We start from the raw sequence: 14,705 nt of genomic DNA, 5'->3' as shown, positions 1-14,705 counted from the left end.
TTGGGTTTATGGGGGTTTATTAGGTATTAAATTTGGGTTTAAAGAGATAGTAATAGTTTAATTAAAAATCAAATGGATGAAAAGAGTAAGTTGGGTGTAGAAATAGGTTAGATGAGTTTAAATAAAAATTTCTCAAATTTAATTACATACGTATAATATGACTAGTTATTTATTAAGGAAAGAGAAATCGATTGTGATGGAACTCACACGCACCAGGGTGCGCAAGCATAATTACTTTATGTCACTGCGATAAAGTTTTATATGCTATAATCATACAAAGTGGATATCAACTAATCATACTTTTATGCATATCATCATATCAAATTCATGGGATCAAAAGAACGTGCATTTGACACTCTTTAAAACTTAAGCAAATAAACACATACAATATGCCATTAGAATCCTAAGGATGAGTACTCAAAATATCAAAAGCGTATTGGGTGTCAAAAGTATACAATTTCACCCTTAGAGTGTATTTAGACTGTTTTCGGCATTCATGGGATCAAACGAGCATGTGTTTCATCCTTCAGAACGCGCGGACCCGTATGTCCTCACACAAAATATTTATGAAACTCTCTACACTGTTTATGAAATTTACGACACTGTTTATGAAACTTACTACACTATTTATGAAACTTCATGGCACTACACTGTTTATGAAACTTAAAGGCACTACACTGTTTATGAAACTTAAAGGCACTACAACATTTATGAAACTTAACGGTACTACACTATTTATGAAACTTAACAGTACTGCATTCTTTTCTCTCATCTACATTCTCACCTTCCAAACACATTTTCTTCTTCTAATTTTCTTCAATACTCATCAAATTTTCTCGTCTTAAGGAGATTGCAAGCATGTTTGATAAGGTTTTTTTTTCCTCTTGTCCTTATCATTAAATAAAGTCATTAGATGATTTTTTTTTTTTTTTGTTAAAATTCAAAGTTTTGAAGCCATTTTCTTAAGTTTTTTTTTTTTTTTTAAACCTTGAGAAACAATTGAATTTGGCCTTGGTGAATTATTTTGATTTGGAATCAGGTATTTAATTTCTTAATTATATGCCACCTAGTATTACGATCCAGTTATATTCTTCTTCATTTGTAAGTGAAATGTCTTAGGTCCGATTCTCGCCAAAGACAAATTTGAACCACATTATTGCTAACCCATTGTGAAGCTAAACTCATCCCCTTTCCCTTAGCGTAAATAATATCGTTTGTTCAAAATAATAATAAAAATAAAAATCTTAATTATATACCCATTTCTTCCGTTGAGGTAATCTATGGAATTAAACTTGAAATTCCTAATCTTATGCATCTTTCCTCTTATCTGAAATTTATATAATTCAATTGTCATATGGATGCACTTGCAAAACATTCAAACAAATAAGGGCTAACTATATTTTCCGCCTTCTAAGTTTGGGGAAGGTTTCAAAATGGGTTACGATCAACTGATTTTCTCATATTACACTATGAGGTTTCGATATTGTATCATTTATATTTTTTGTCTCTTTGAACATCTAAGACAAGTTTTTTTGTTAATGTAGTGCAAAAGTGGCTTACCTGTTAGTCCATATAAGGGTCTCATGCTCACAATATCATTAATTTAGTGAATGATCAAAGAATAAACCTAACCAAAGGCATAAATTGATACAAATTTCAATATTTTATAGTGCAAAATGAGATAATTGAAAATTCATAGCTCATTTTAAAAATACATCAAACCTAAAGAATGTAAATTGTGATTAAATTATCAATTTGAACAATGTATTTTGACGTAGTAGAAGCCAAGGGTTCTCGAGAAGAAAGAGATAGATGACCTGGGATTCGCTCAACCATTGCTAATCGTGGCTTTGCTCACACGACCAAGCCAAATACTTGATTTTAGAAGAAGAGATCACTCTCTTCAAATGCACAAGGCAAATACAATTTTTTAATTCATTCAAGTCTGCCATTCAAGGCTTTCTAGTACAATATTTATAAGCGTTTACAAATTAATAGACTTTAAGTTTCCATGACACCATTTGTAACATCCCACATCGACCAACGAAGAGGGGGTGATGTGCCTTATATGTACATGCCCACCTCCTCTAGCACGAGGCTTTTTGGGAGCTCACTAACTTCGGGTTCCATTTTGCGCGAGAGCAATCCCATAATGGTGACTCATTGAGAAGTTCTCATGTGAGTTCCTAAAAACAAAATCGTGAGGGCGTGGTCGGGGCTTAAAGCGGACAATATCGTGCTACGACGAAGCTGGGACTGGGATGTGACAAAATGGTATCAGAGCCACTCTGTCGTGTGGTGCGAGTGTGCCGACGAGGACGTCAGGCCCCTAAGGAGGGTGGATTGTAACATCTCACATCAACCAACGGAGAGGGGGTGATGTGCCTTATATGTACATGCCCACCTCCTATAGCACGAGGCCCTTTTGGGAGCTCTGGCTTCGGATTCCATTGGAACTTCGAAGTTAAGCGAGTTCACGCGAAAGCAATCCTATGATGGGTGATCCACTGAGAAGTTTTCGTGTGAGTTCCCAGAAACAAAACCGTGAGGGCGTGGTCGGGGCCCAAAGTAGACAATATCATGCTACGGTGGAGTCGAGTCCGGGATGTGGTGAGGGCTCGGGCCAGGATGTGACACCATTACAACTCCCAAAATAACTTAACAAATTCCTAAGTAATTAAAATACAGAACCTTTGTTATTCCAAAGCATATTAATGGTTTCAAATTGTTTTCTCCAAGTCTACCTCCTGCATTATATTTGCCTCAGTTAACAATTCAAGAACAATTTTGAAATTGAACTACGTAAAAAATAAAACTCAGTAGGATCAATTAAGCTCTAGCAAGTGAGCTTGAAAGAATTTTTAGAGTTTTAAGATAAACGATATTTTATACTAATTTACATTAAGGGGATATGAGGGTTTGAACTCGAGAATGAGGTGGGTTGAAGAGAAAGACCCTAACTCCACCGTTTGCAAACATTTTATACCTAACTCCAAGTTTGAGATTTATTTATTTTCTTATTTGAAAAACAAATTCAATGCAATAGGCGTGACTTTGGACAATCCTTAATTTATGTTCATGAGTTTCAACAAGTTTTTTGCTGTGATATGGAGCCAATTAGAACAGCTCTCAAAATTCCTACTTGAGTTTTGGCTTGATATTAGTTTGATGGTTTACATTGTGTTTGGATAAGGAAATTTAAGATTACTAAAGAATTTCGAAATGGTAGAAATAGAAAAATTACGGAATTTCATTTTCTAAAATCTGCGAATTTTCTTGTTTGGTTAACCTAAAAAAACAATAGAATTTGAATACGGAATTTTTTTTTTAAACACTAACTCTTAAAAATTTGAGAATGACATTTATTTACATGCAATTTAAATTTGGGAATTTAAGGTCCCAAATTCCAATTTGTTTCCACGCAAAAATTCTAAATTTCTATATTTATGAATCCAAACATGGGAATTGATGTATATCAATTTATAAATTCTCACTTTTGTCAAAATTTCAAGTTTATTTCCCCCATCCAACATAATGTTAATGTTTAGGTTTGGAGAGCTTGTTCTCGTGGTTAAAAGATAAACTTAGAAACCTCTAGTTAGGTTTTCAATTTGAATTACTTGAGGAGACATAGAGAGAATGATTAGTGTTTTAGCCAAAATTCGTCGTTTTCGATCTTGATGAATTTGTACCTACAAAATAAATAAACATATTTAATTAAAGACCAACTTTGTTTAATTGCTTACTTGATTCCACCAGTAGTGTGTTTTTCTCTCTCTGCTTATGACTCTGTGTCCTCTCTTTCCCAAAAACCCTAAATTTCTAAAAGCTTCCTAGCCGTCGGCCCCTTACTCTAGCTTAGGGTCGGCAGCAACCCAGTGCCCACCCCACCTTGCCCTCCTCCCCTTTTCCCTTTCTTCCACCCTCAGTTACCTCCTTAGCTCCCAATCTTTCCCTATTTTTGGTTTCCACCTTTTCCTCCGACTTAGCTCCCCCCCCCCCCGGGGCAATTTTTCCTTCTCCAAATCACATGGTTGGCGATTCGGATTATCTTTTTATGCACTTAGCTTTTGGTTGTTTTTGCTCTGAGCATTTTGTGTCTCATGTTGCTTTGAGCTTAATCTCAGTTTGCTCTGAGTTTATATTAGATCTGTTTTATATGCCTTGTTCCTCTCCAAATACCGCTCCTCACCATGAATCTTTAACCATTTACCGTTGTTGCTCGTAGAATTTAAAGTGCCTTCTACACTATTTGGTAAGATTATGGGAGTGCTCTCAATAACTGGTAGCTTGCCTACCCTCATTTTCTGTTCATCTTTTTTATTCTTTGGTCCTTTTTCCAGGTGGTGGTGACGGATCTGAGGTAGTGATGCGGTTGTTTTGATGGAGGTTGACGTTTTACATTTTCATGTCTAGATTCTGTATTTGCATGTTGTTATAGGTTGCCCACTTTGGGCCCATTGTAATTTTCTTTTATGGAGTTGGACTTTTACTTGGCTATTTTGGACTCTCGTTTTTAGTTGTCCTTACCTTGTACTAGTTTTCTCTTTCAATGAAATTTACTTGGGTCTAACGGAAGACGTGGCACATGACCGAGCACAATGGCGTTCTAGGATTCATACAGCCGACCCCGCTTAGTGAAAAAAGGCTTTGTTATTGTTGTTGATAAAAAAAAAAACCAAAGCCATGCGCCCAAGGAGAGGGTTTGGCCAATAGTTTAGGGGGGGTTTGACCAATAGATCTCTTATGCTTAAGTCAGAAGCTTGCTAAAATTTGGTGGGGAAATGAGATATTTATAGAGTATAAGGCCGGTCATGGGGAGAGATCTCGTGCAATAGGTCGTCATCTAGTTGGCTAAGATGTGTTATCCGTAGGATGAAGTTGGAAAAATTATTCTAGAGATAATCCACTTTACCAAAGTGTTTTATTTGTAGAATGTATTTTTTTTTTCTTTTTTTGTCAAACGATAGATTTTGTCATATTAGATGTCATATTAGCTACTAGCAGGGTTTGAACCCACACTGTCATGTAAGGGCTTAACACCTTTCTACCACTATGGTAAAGGGCCACTCCTTATACTATTTTAACATAAATTTTCCTATATTAAAATAGGATAAATTCAGTTATAGGATCACAAGATGTGAACTCGTTTTTCTTTTCTAAATTAAAGAAAGGAAAAAAGCAAAAGTCTAAAATTAGTCCTAAATCTTTATGGAAAAAAAAAACCATAAATCATTTAGGTAATTACAGCTAAATTCTACTTCTTTTATTTTTCTTGTTTTTTAAGTATAAATATAGAATACAAATATTATTTTCCATAAAGATTTATGACTAATTTTAAATTTATGACATTTTATTTTCCATAAAGATAATGATGCACCATCCAATTGTGCATTTATGCAATAGCTTTTTATTAATTACACCTACTAATCAAGATAATTTATGGGATTATCTTATTTACCATGTGTTATTCCAGATTGGTTTGGTGATATATTCTAGTGGTGCTAAGTGACTCCTTTGCCCATAATTATCTTTATGGGAAAAAAGAAGAAGTCATAAATCATTTAGTAAAAAGTCATAAATCAAGCAGGAAGGTGGTGATATACGTAGTGAACGTCAAATGGATGTCTGAAATGCCATTACTAGCTGCCAGTTACAAGATTTGCGTTATGTCAAAAATAAATTTACTTGGGTCACTACCAGGTGTGGGGGAATTAAAGTAAGATTAGACAGGGTTGTAGCGACGCAAAATTGGATGGATATGTTCTTTGGGTTTCGAGTTTCTCATTTGAAGGCAAATTTGTCAGACCATATACCTATATTGTTAGAATGGATGCCAAAAAATAAAGTTAGATTCAAGAAAACTTTTCGGTACGAGGAAGTGTGGTCAGTGGAAAAGGGTTGTGGAGCTGCGGTACAACAAGGGAGGGCGATAGAGTTTCATGTCTCCCCAATGTTTCGAGTCACGAAGAAGATTAAGGTGGCACGAATATAGTTGGCTAATTGGGCCAAATCAACGAAGCGTTTAATTCTGGGAGAAATTTCTAAAATGGAGGATAAGTTGAATGCATTATTCAGAAGACCTTTTACTGAAACAACTATAGCCCAACGACATGAATTAAATACCCGGTTGCAATCCTTGTGGGCACATGAATAAGCGTTCTAGAGGCAGAGGTCAAAAGAAAATTGGTTAAAGCTTGGGGATCAAAACACAAAAAAAATTCACCTGAAGGCTACTCAAAGACAACGAAGGAATACTTTGCTGGGGTTATTTAATGAGGCAGGGGTGTGGCATGAAGATAAGAGAGGTATAGAAGCGGTGATCATGGATTATTTTTCGAAGCTGTTTGACTCCGAGGGTGCGATGGATGGATGTGTCAGACATATTGAGGGTTGTGACTCCTAGAGTGTCGGCGGAGATGAATCAAGAGCTTATACGGCAAGTTTCGAATGAGGAAATTAAAGATGCGTTGTTTCAAATGCATCCGACTAAAGCTCCAGGACATGACGGTATGTCACTAGGTTTCTATCAGAAGCATTAGGAGACTATCGGCCAAGATGTGTGTGATGGGGTAAGACATGTTCTTTCATCGGGTCATATGCTTAGGAAGATCAATTATACCCATGTCACTTTGATTCCAAAGATTATTGATACCACATAAATGACTCAACTTTGGCCAATTAGTCTTTGTAATGTGATTTATAAGATTTGCTCCAAGGTTCTTACTAATAGATTGAAAGTCATTCTTTCGGAAATTATTTCACCCTCACAAAGTGCCTTTATACCGGGAAGGTTAATATCTAATAATTGTATGGTAGCCTCGAGGATTGCACACTACATGCATAGGAAGAATAATGGGTGGAACGAGGTGATGGTGCTGAAATTTGATATCAGTAAGGCCTATGATCACATTGAATGGAGTTTCTTGGAGCAAATTATGAAAAGATTGGGTTTTGCAGATAAATTGATACACTGGATAATAATGTGTGTTTCGATAGTGTCTTATTCATTCAAACTAAATGGGGAGCCTATGGGGCTAGTCTATCCGAAGCGGGGAATTCGCCAAGGCAATCCATTGTCACCGTTCTTATTTGTTTTATGTGCAGAAGGTTTATCGACGTTATTTGATTCGTGGGAAGCATAAGGCCGAATTCAGGGGGTTCAGGTTTGTAAAAAGGCCCCAAGTGTTCATCTTTTACTATTTACGGACGATAATTTTATATTTGCCAAGAGTTCTATTCAGGAGTATTTGCAGTTGAAGGAATTATTAAGTACTTATGAATGTGCCTCTGGGCAAACAAGTCAACCTGTCAAAAAGTAGTGTTGGGTTTAGTCAGAATCTCACGGAAATGGATGCCCAATTATTAGCCAATTACCTAGGGATGGAGCGTGTAGAGTACCATGACCGATATCTCAGGCTACCAGTGTTTATTGGTAGGTCTAAGAAAGATACATTTGCTTATATTAAAGATCGGTTGTGGAAAAAGTTGAATGGTTGGTGTGGATCGTTACTTAGCAGTGCGGGTAAGGAAATTTTGATAAAGACGGTGGCACATGCAGTACCATTGTATACGATTCAGAGATTCTTGCTACCAAAATCTTTCTGTGATGAGCTAAACCAAATGGTGGCACAATTTTGGTAGGGAAATGAAGCAGGTAAACGTAGAATACATTGGGTGAAATGGCAGCAGTTGTGTAAACCAAAAAGTGAAAGTGGATTGGGATTGGGATTTAAGGATTTATATGTTTTCAATCTTGCTTTGCTTGCGAAGCAAGGGTGGCGACTATTACAGCAGCCAAATTCTCTTATTGCACGAATTTTCAAAGCCCGGTATTATCCTACCACAGAGTTCTTGCAGACTCATGTCAAACCTAATTCTTCCTACTGTTGGCATAGTGTGGTGGCATCTCGAATAATTATTTTTCGAGGTGCGAGATGGAGAGTAGGGGATGGTTTACGAAATCATATTTGGGGGGATAGTTGGCTACCACAGGAGCATGTTTATTAAGTCCTTAGCCCCCGACCAATGAGGGTGCACCCATTTCTTACGGTGAGATCTTTGATGGTGGAGGATGATGGAGTCGGGTGGAACTCGAATTTAGTGCGTAGATGGTTTTTGAAGGAGGAAGCTAATTTGATTATGAGCATCCCTTTGAGTTTATTCCATCCCGCTGATTCTTTGATTTGGGCAAAAGAACCAAAGAGGTTGTTCACAACTAAGAGTGCGTATTTTGTGGCAAGACCATGCCAAGGAATAGGTGGTGATGAGCCCATGAGATCGATGGTTAATGTGAACACAAAGTTTCTTTGGAAAGCTTTATGGCAAGCCAAAGTTCCGGGGAGAGTGAAAATTTGTGTATGGCATAGGTATATGAATGAGTTGCCTTCCAAAGTGAATTTGAAGAATAGACGCGTACTTACGGAGGCTACTTGTGGATTTTGTGATCAAGAAGAGGAGACAATAGAACATGCATTATTAACGTGTCCTAGAGCGGCATCTGTATGGTTTGGAAGTCTGTTAGGACTTCAGTCATTTAATGGAAGTGATGAGGGGTTTGGCGAGTGGCTGGAGCAAATGGCACATAAAGTATCTAAGGAAAGCTTTGAGCTGCTCCGTGTTCTAGTTTGGAGTATTTGGAAGGTACGTAATGACTTTCTTTGGAATGGTGTTGATGTATCTCCATTGGATACCCAAATCAAAGCATGAACGTGGCTAGCCGAATTTAAAAAATGGAATGATGATGTACCTCAACACTCCTTGGTACGAATACTTCATTGGTAGACTCCAGCTTCTGGGTGGATAAAGTGCAATTTTGATGCAACATGGGATGAAAATGGGTCAATTAGAGGTTTTGGACTGGTAGTTAGAGACTCGACGAGAGGTTTTGTGGCGAATCAGGTGGGCAGGGTGAAAGGTGTAAGATCTGCACTTCACGTTGAGGCTGCTGCTACACGAGCAGCAACGTTATTCTTGAGCAGATGGGTCACGAAATAGGTCCAGGTGGAAGAGGATGCGTTGCTAGTGACTTCAGCAATTTAGAATGCAGGTACATCGTATATTGGTCATTACAAGAACTTGTTTGAGGATACAAGGAAGCTTTTGCAATAGTTTAGGCAATGGAAAGTTACATTTGGTCGAAGAGGGACGAATAAGGTGGCTTATCGCCTTGCAAGGTTTAGTTTAACTATTGCTCACCCAGTCTCTTGATTCGAAGAGTCTCTTGATGTAATTTCTGATTTATTATTGAAAGATAGTACTAGTAGTTAATTTGGTGCGGGACACTCTTTTTCCCTTGATTGGGTTGAAAGTCCCGGCAAAGTTTTTATTAAGGCTCAATGTAAGCACCTTATCCTCGATTTGTACGTATTTCAATCTTTAATGAATATCGTACTTCTTCAAGGCCTAACTCATAAATTATTTTTTTGAACAAATGATATTATTTATACAAAATAAGAGAAAAATAAATTTAATCTCATAATAAATTAACAATAATATAATTTAAATTCGTCTTTGATAAAAATCTAACCTGAGCAAGGCCTAACTCATAATTCACATCCCTTTCATTTCCACCAAGAAGAATATCCCTTTCTTTGAAAATCAAAAATCCCATCACGCGCATTGACCCCGCGTGCAGGCACTCCTCTCTTCCTCCTCCCCCTACTCCTACTATTTGTTTTCTTTGTTGGCTTTCGGAAGAAGCATTTATTTAGACAAATCAGCGTGAATTTCTCGAGAAGTTCGTGATCAAACTGAACCTCAGCCGTCCGATTTACCTATTATTTTTCTTCCGAAATAACCCATCTCTCCTTTCAGGTAGACCCCATTCCAGTTCGTTGCCTCTCCGAATCTGTATCGTTACCTTTTCCCTCTCCACAATTGGCAGCCAAGCTTTTCCGGCCAAATTCTTGGTCGGTAAGTCGTTTTTACCTTCTTTCCCTTTTTACTGTGCTATAAAGTTTCCTTCTTTTTGCTCAAAATTTTGTGGGTTCGATTTATTTCTGGTTTTTCTGAGATTTTGGGGGGTTTTGTGATTTGGGTTTCTCTATTCATATTTTTCTCGAAATTATTTGTTTGGTTGCTGGGAAAATCGTTTTTGTTTATGTTTTTAATCTAAGTATTTCATTGGGTCGATATTTGCAAAAGAAAATGGATAAATGATTTATTTATTTAGCTTTTAGGAATTTAAGAAAAAAATGGAGCTTTACATTCATGAAACTTTGCCTGCAAAAACAATTCTAAACTTTCTATTATTTTCTCTCTAATCAATTTGGCAAACATTTAAAAATTAATTTGCTTCAAAAGGTATTGAACGGCTGTATCGATTGAGTTCATGTTAGACTATGTTTTTTTCTTTGAACAAGTTGAAAGATGGTTCTAATAACTCCTTGTGCATTTATGCAATAGCTTTTTACTAATTACACCTACAAATCAAGATAATTATGGGATTATCTTATTTACCATGGGTTATACCAGATTGGTTTGGTGATATATTCTAGTGGTGCTAAGACTCCTTTGCCTTGTTCACTAATGTGCTGTTCTGTTGGCTCCCATTTTTAGGTTCAAAGGAGGCATAAGGCCTGGGGAGGGGAGGGGAGGGTGAGCTGAACGTTTGGTGTTGGTAGATACTCTAAATGGGTTGCTTTAGTTCTAAGGCAAGGCGGCAGTTTCCTGGACACGAGGATCCCGTGAGTCTTGCTTCGCAAACGGCTTGTAAGTTGTTCAATGTTCTCTGTTTTATTAGTGTTTTTTGCATTCTCCTTTTGAACGATGATGACTATGTGTTTACACCCCGTAGTTTGTTGTAATCTTTTGGTTGTCAATGAAGGCCCTGTACACAGTTTATTAATCTTTGACTTTTTATTTTATAGGTTCTTCTACTTGTTTCGTTTCTCTCAGCAATTATATTTATCTTTTGTGTCTAAAATATAAGACCACTTGATCTCATGTTACTTCCTGAGTTTCAATTGTTGGCATTAGGCTTTGTTTCGTATGTGAACGGTAAGATCCCACATCGCCCAGGGTAGAGGAGGTTTATATGTACATGCCCACCTCCCTATAGTAAGATGCATTTTGGGTGGAAGCCCAAGAACAAATCCATGAGGGCGTGGCCCAAAGCAGACAATATTTTACTATGCGGACTGGGATGTGACGTGAACCTTTATATTCTACCTCAATTAATTGGTTATGGCCTCAAAAGATAATCAAGGCATTTGACTACAATATTTGTTTTGCTGCTGTATTTTGACGTAATAATATAATTAAACTGATTATTTCATCTTTTCTCTCTCTAGCACATGCACAAACTTACTCTTTCATTCTCAAACCAATTTAATGCTTTCGTTTTGTTCCCCAGTTACTGTTAGTGAAGTTGAAGCACTCTTTGAGTTATATAAGAGTATCAGCAGTTCTGTGATTGATGATGGGTTGATAAACAAGGTATGTACCTGCTTGCAACCATCATGCTAATTCTCTCCCAGCCTTCTTTATTGTAGAACTTCAAGTTTTGATTAAAGTGAAAAGGACTTGGATTTCTAATGTTCGTATTACAGTACATTTTACAATCGAAAGTTTCAACGGTGTTAAACTGTATTGGTCAGTGTATTACATGTTGTAACAGGATGGTTCACTTTTACAGTTTGGTTCCAAATATATATATATTTAAAATCAGTTTAGAATTAAGACTACACATATTTACACATAAAAATATTTGTATTTATTTAGACTGTCTGGTCAAAAGTTTTTGATAAACATTTATTTACTAACGTAATACTACAAACTTTATGTGCAAATATCTGTTAGGAAAATGTGACATTTGAGTGTTCTTGGTGAATATGCAGGAAGAATTTCAGCTAGCCATTTTCAAGAATAGAAAGACAGAAAATCTCTTTGCAAATCGGGTATGTATCTATAGTTTTAATTATTAGTGTAGTTTTTTATTGTGTGCAGATTATGCTGTATGTATAAACATAGAAATCATGCTGTTAAGTATATTACAGAAACATATAAAACTAATTTCTCGAAACTTGTGTACTTTTTAACAGTTCATGCATTAGATGACTGGTAGTAATTTAACTTTCAGCTATGCATAGGTTGTTGACTTGTGCTCAATCTATTTGTCCACATTCTGTATTGTGGTGAACAAATTAACTTTATGCAGGTGCATCAGTTGTTTAATGAATTTCATCCGCCTAAATTAATAACTAGATGTAATTTAAATTTAGAGTAATTGGAGGTATTCAATTCCTTTTTTTCACTGAATCATAATATGACCTGGTGAATCTAACCATTTTCCTCTCTAAATTTCTGTTTTGGTTCAAGTTTTGACTTTTGTTCTTGAACCAACTCTATATGTAGATATTTGATATGTTTGATGTTAAACGGAAGGGTGTGATTGACTTCACCGACTTTGTGAGATCACTCAATGTTTTCCATCCCAATGCCTCGCTAGAAGACAAGATTGACTGTAAGTTGAATGAACACATAGATATCTTAAATGTATTTCAAAGAACAGAGTTCCTTTATTTACCACAGAACCTTTAATGCCTGTACTATATTCTAAAGTTTGCATTTTTATGTTGTGTTGCAGTTTCATTCAAGCTTTATGATTTGGATAGCACGGGCTTTATTGAGCGCCAAGAGGTATATTGGTGTTCACCTTCATCGTTTTTTTTTTCCTCTTTCTTTACGTTGTATGCTTCATCTGGGTATGCCGAAGTGGGTTAGGATATAAAACAATCAGAATTGCAGGGCTGGTTAAAAATTGTGTTCCCATAGGAAGTGGGACTAACCAGTATCTTTCTGTCATTCATTGAGTGAAACTACAACACATTACACTATTGCAGGGGTGATTGAGCAGCACGCATGGGTTAGAAAATTAAACTATATTAAGCTAATCTTATTAAACACCAGAAGAAGGATGAGGATATTGACAGATAATTTGTTAGAATTCTCACAAAATGGATGTCAAAATTTTCAGCAGCTTGTAAACTATTTGATTTTTTTTCTTTCTTTTTGTAGCTCTGAGAATATGAGCAAAAAGCTCTGAGCCAAAAGAGAATAATACACTGGAAATGTTTGAGCATATATTATAATTTGTATCACTTCACTTCCATATTCTGATACTCCGTATGAATATACGCAAATGTGCTAAATTTCCTCCTGTATAGATTTTCGGATCTTTTAAAGTTTTTGAGTGTGTCTTTGTAATTTTTCTTTTCACGTGTTTTCCCTTTATAACACTTTTCCACTACGGTAATGCAATCTATTCACCTACGATAGTATTAAACCTCCTTGTATGCATCTTCATTGTTTTTGGTTTTGGCAGGTCAAACAAATGTTAATTGCACTTCTTTGTGAATCTGAAATGAAGCTGGCTGATGAGACCATTGAGATAATTCTCGATAAGGTATGTTGTCATTTGTCATTGATGAAATGCCTGACCACCTCAGGTGACACAGAAGTGTATACATTTGTCTTTTGAAACTCATCAAAGCCTTCCAGATTGTTTATCCGCTAAATATTATACACCAATTTCGGTGCATTTTGTGGAGATTCACAGTAAACACATTTTAGAGTCATCCTTTTAGAGTCGTCAATGTTTTTTCCTCCAATTTTTCCATTTGGCATCACAAATTTATTAGATTCTCATGTTTGTGGACAGACTTTCTTGGAAGCTGACGTAAATCAAGATGGGAAGATAGACAAGTATGAATGGAATAAATTTGTCTCAAAGAATCCATCATTGTTAAAGATCATGACCCTCCCCTATCTTCGGTATGGAACGGTTTTTTTCTATCTCATGCATAGAAGTCAGTGTTTCGTAAAAATTTCACAAGTTTTGAAGTCTTTCTATTCTTGACTGAATGCAGGGATATTACTACCACATTTCCAAGTTTTGTATTTAATTCCGAGGTTGATGAGATCGCTACATGAGAGGCAATAGCTTAGAAAGGATAGTGTTTAATTTAGTTCCTTGTAGTTTTTATATTTACTAATCGACTAGTGTTCAGAAGAAGAAAAAAAAAAAAAAAAGGGAATGAAATCGGTATGTTGATGAAAGGGGAGAGAGCTGCTATCTGCGTTCGGGCATAAGGAAAGTCACCTCAGTGGTAGTTTCTTTGTGATTGATTAATGTTTTTTACTGTAAATTTGTAGGTTGTGTTTCTTTGTTTTGTGTCCGAAAAGACGTTTTACAAGTTTGTTTATCGGCCTCCTGGAATTTCTGAGAAGTCTTTTCAAAACACCTGTTAGCTCCACCATAAAAGCATCAAGTGTTCTGGGGCTTACAGAAGGATGATGATTGAAAAACTAAGGCTTATTTTTAGCTGTGCTCCCTGGAACTTGATTTCAATCTTACTTTGCCTCCTAAAACTTAAAAGCTGCCATTTTGCTCCTTAGAACTTAAAAGTAGTCACTTTGCTCTCCGGAACTTGATGTCGATCTCACTTTGTCCCGTAAAACTCAAAAGTTGTCGCTTTACTCTTTGAAACTCAATATTCAGTTCGGTTTGGCTTGGTTTTATCTACTCCATTACATAATAGTTCATTTACGTATGTGGCATAATTAGAGCCAGATTAAAGCCGACTGATGGCTGCCGTGGATCTAGTTGTTGTCTTTACATTCATCTCTTCTCGCTCCATCTCCAGCAATCTTACCAAAGTTCCATTGATTTCGTTATTTTTTGTGTTCTCAAGGAGTAAGCT

The 14,705-nt window shown here is 36.4% G+C and overlaps 1 protein-coding gene across 2 annotated transcripts; it reads left to right on the top strand.

Annotated features, from left to right (window-relative positions):
- Nucleotides 1-9,609: 9,609 nt before the first annotated feature.
- Nucleotides 9,610-14,326, top strand: LOC103427483 (calcineurin B-like protein 1). Of its 2 annotated transcripts, XM_008365539.4 has the most exons (10): nt 9,610-9,739; nt 9,817-9,915; nt 10,561-10,713; nt 11,357-11,439; nt 11,841-11,900; nt 12,358-12,466; nt 12,590-12,642; nt 13,328-13,408; nt 13,664-13,776; nt 13,872-14,326. In XM_008365539.4, the coding sequence occupies exons 3-10, from the start codon at nt 10,635-10,637 to the stop codon at nt 13,933-13,935; spliced, it is 642 nt and encodes a 213-aa protein (XP_008363761.1). In that variant the 5' UTR covers nt 9,610-9,739; nt 9,817-9,915; nt 10,561-10,634; the 3' UTR covers nt 13,936-14,326. The 2 variants fall into 2 exon arrangements, with proteins under 2 accessions (XP_008363761.1, XP_028954260.1); XM_029098427.2 differs by having other exon boundaries at nt 9,702-9,911.
- Nucleotides 14,327-14,705: the final 379 nt, after the last annotated feature.

The sequence above is a fragment of the Malus domestica genome, chromosome 04 (genome assembly GCF_042453785.1).
Source record: "Malus domestica chromosome 04, GDT2T_hap1".
Classification (NCBI taxonomy): domain Eukaryota; kingdom Viridiplantae; phylum Streptophyta; class Magnoliopsida; order Rosales; family Rosaceae; genus Malus; species Malus domestica.
This window is presented reverse-complemented; position numbering and strand designations above follow the sequence as displayed.

Excerpts from the sequence above, each read along its gene's own strand:
- LOC103427483 (XM_008365539.4), top strand. The coding sequence starts at position 10,635 with ATGGGTTGCTTTAGTTCTAAGGCAAGGCGGCAGTTTCCTGGACACGAG. Across the intron at positions 11,901-12,357 it reads AAAATCTCTTTGCAAATCGG|ATATTTGATATGTTTGATGT; the intron begins GTATGTATCTAT and ends CTCTATATGTAG. Across the intron at positions 13,777-13,871 it reads ATGACCCTCCCCTATCTTCG|GGATATTACTACCACATTTC; the intron begins GTATGGAACGGT and ends GACTGAATGCAG.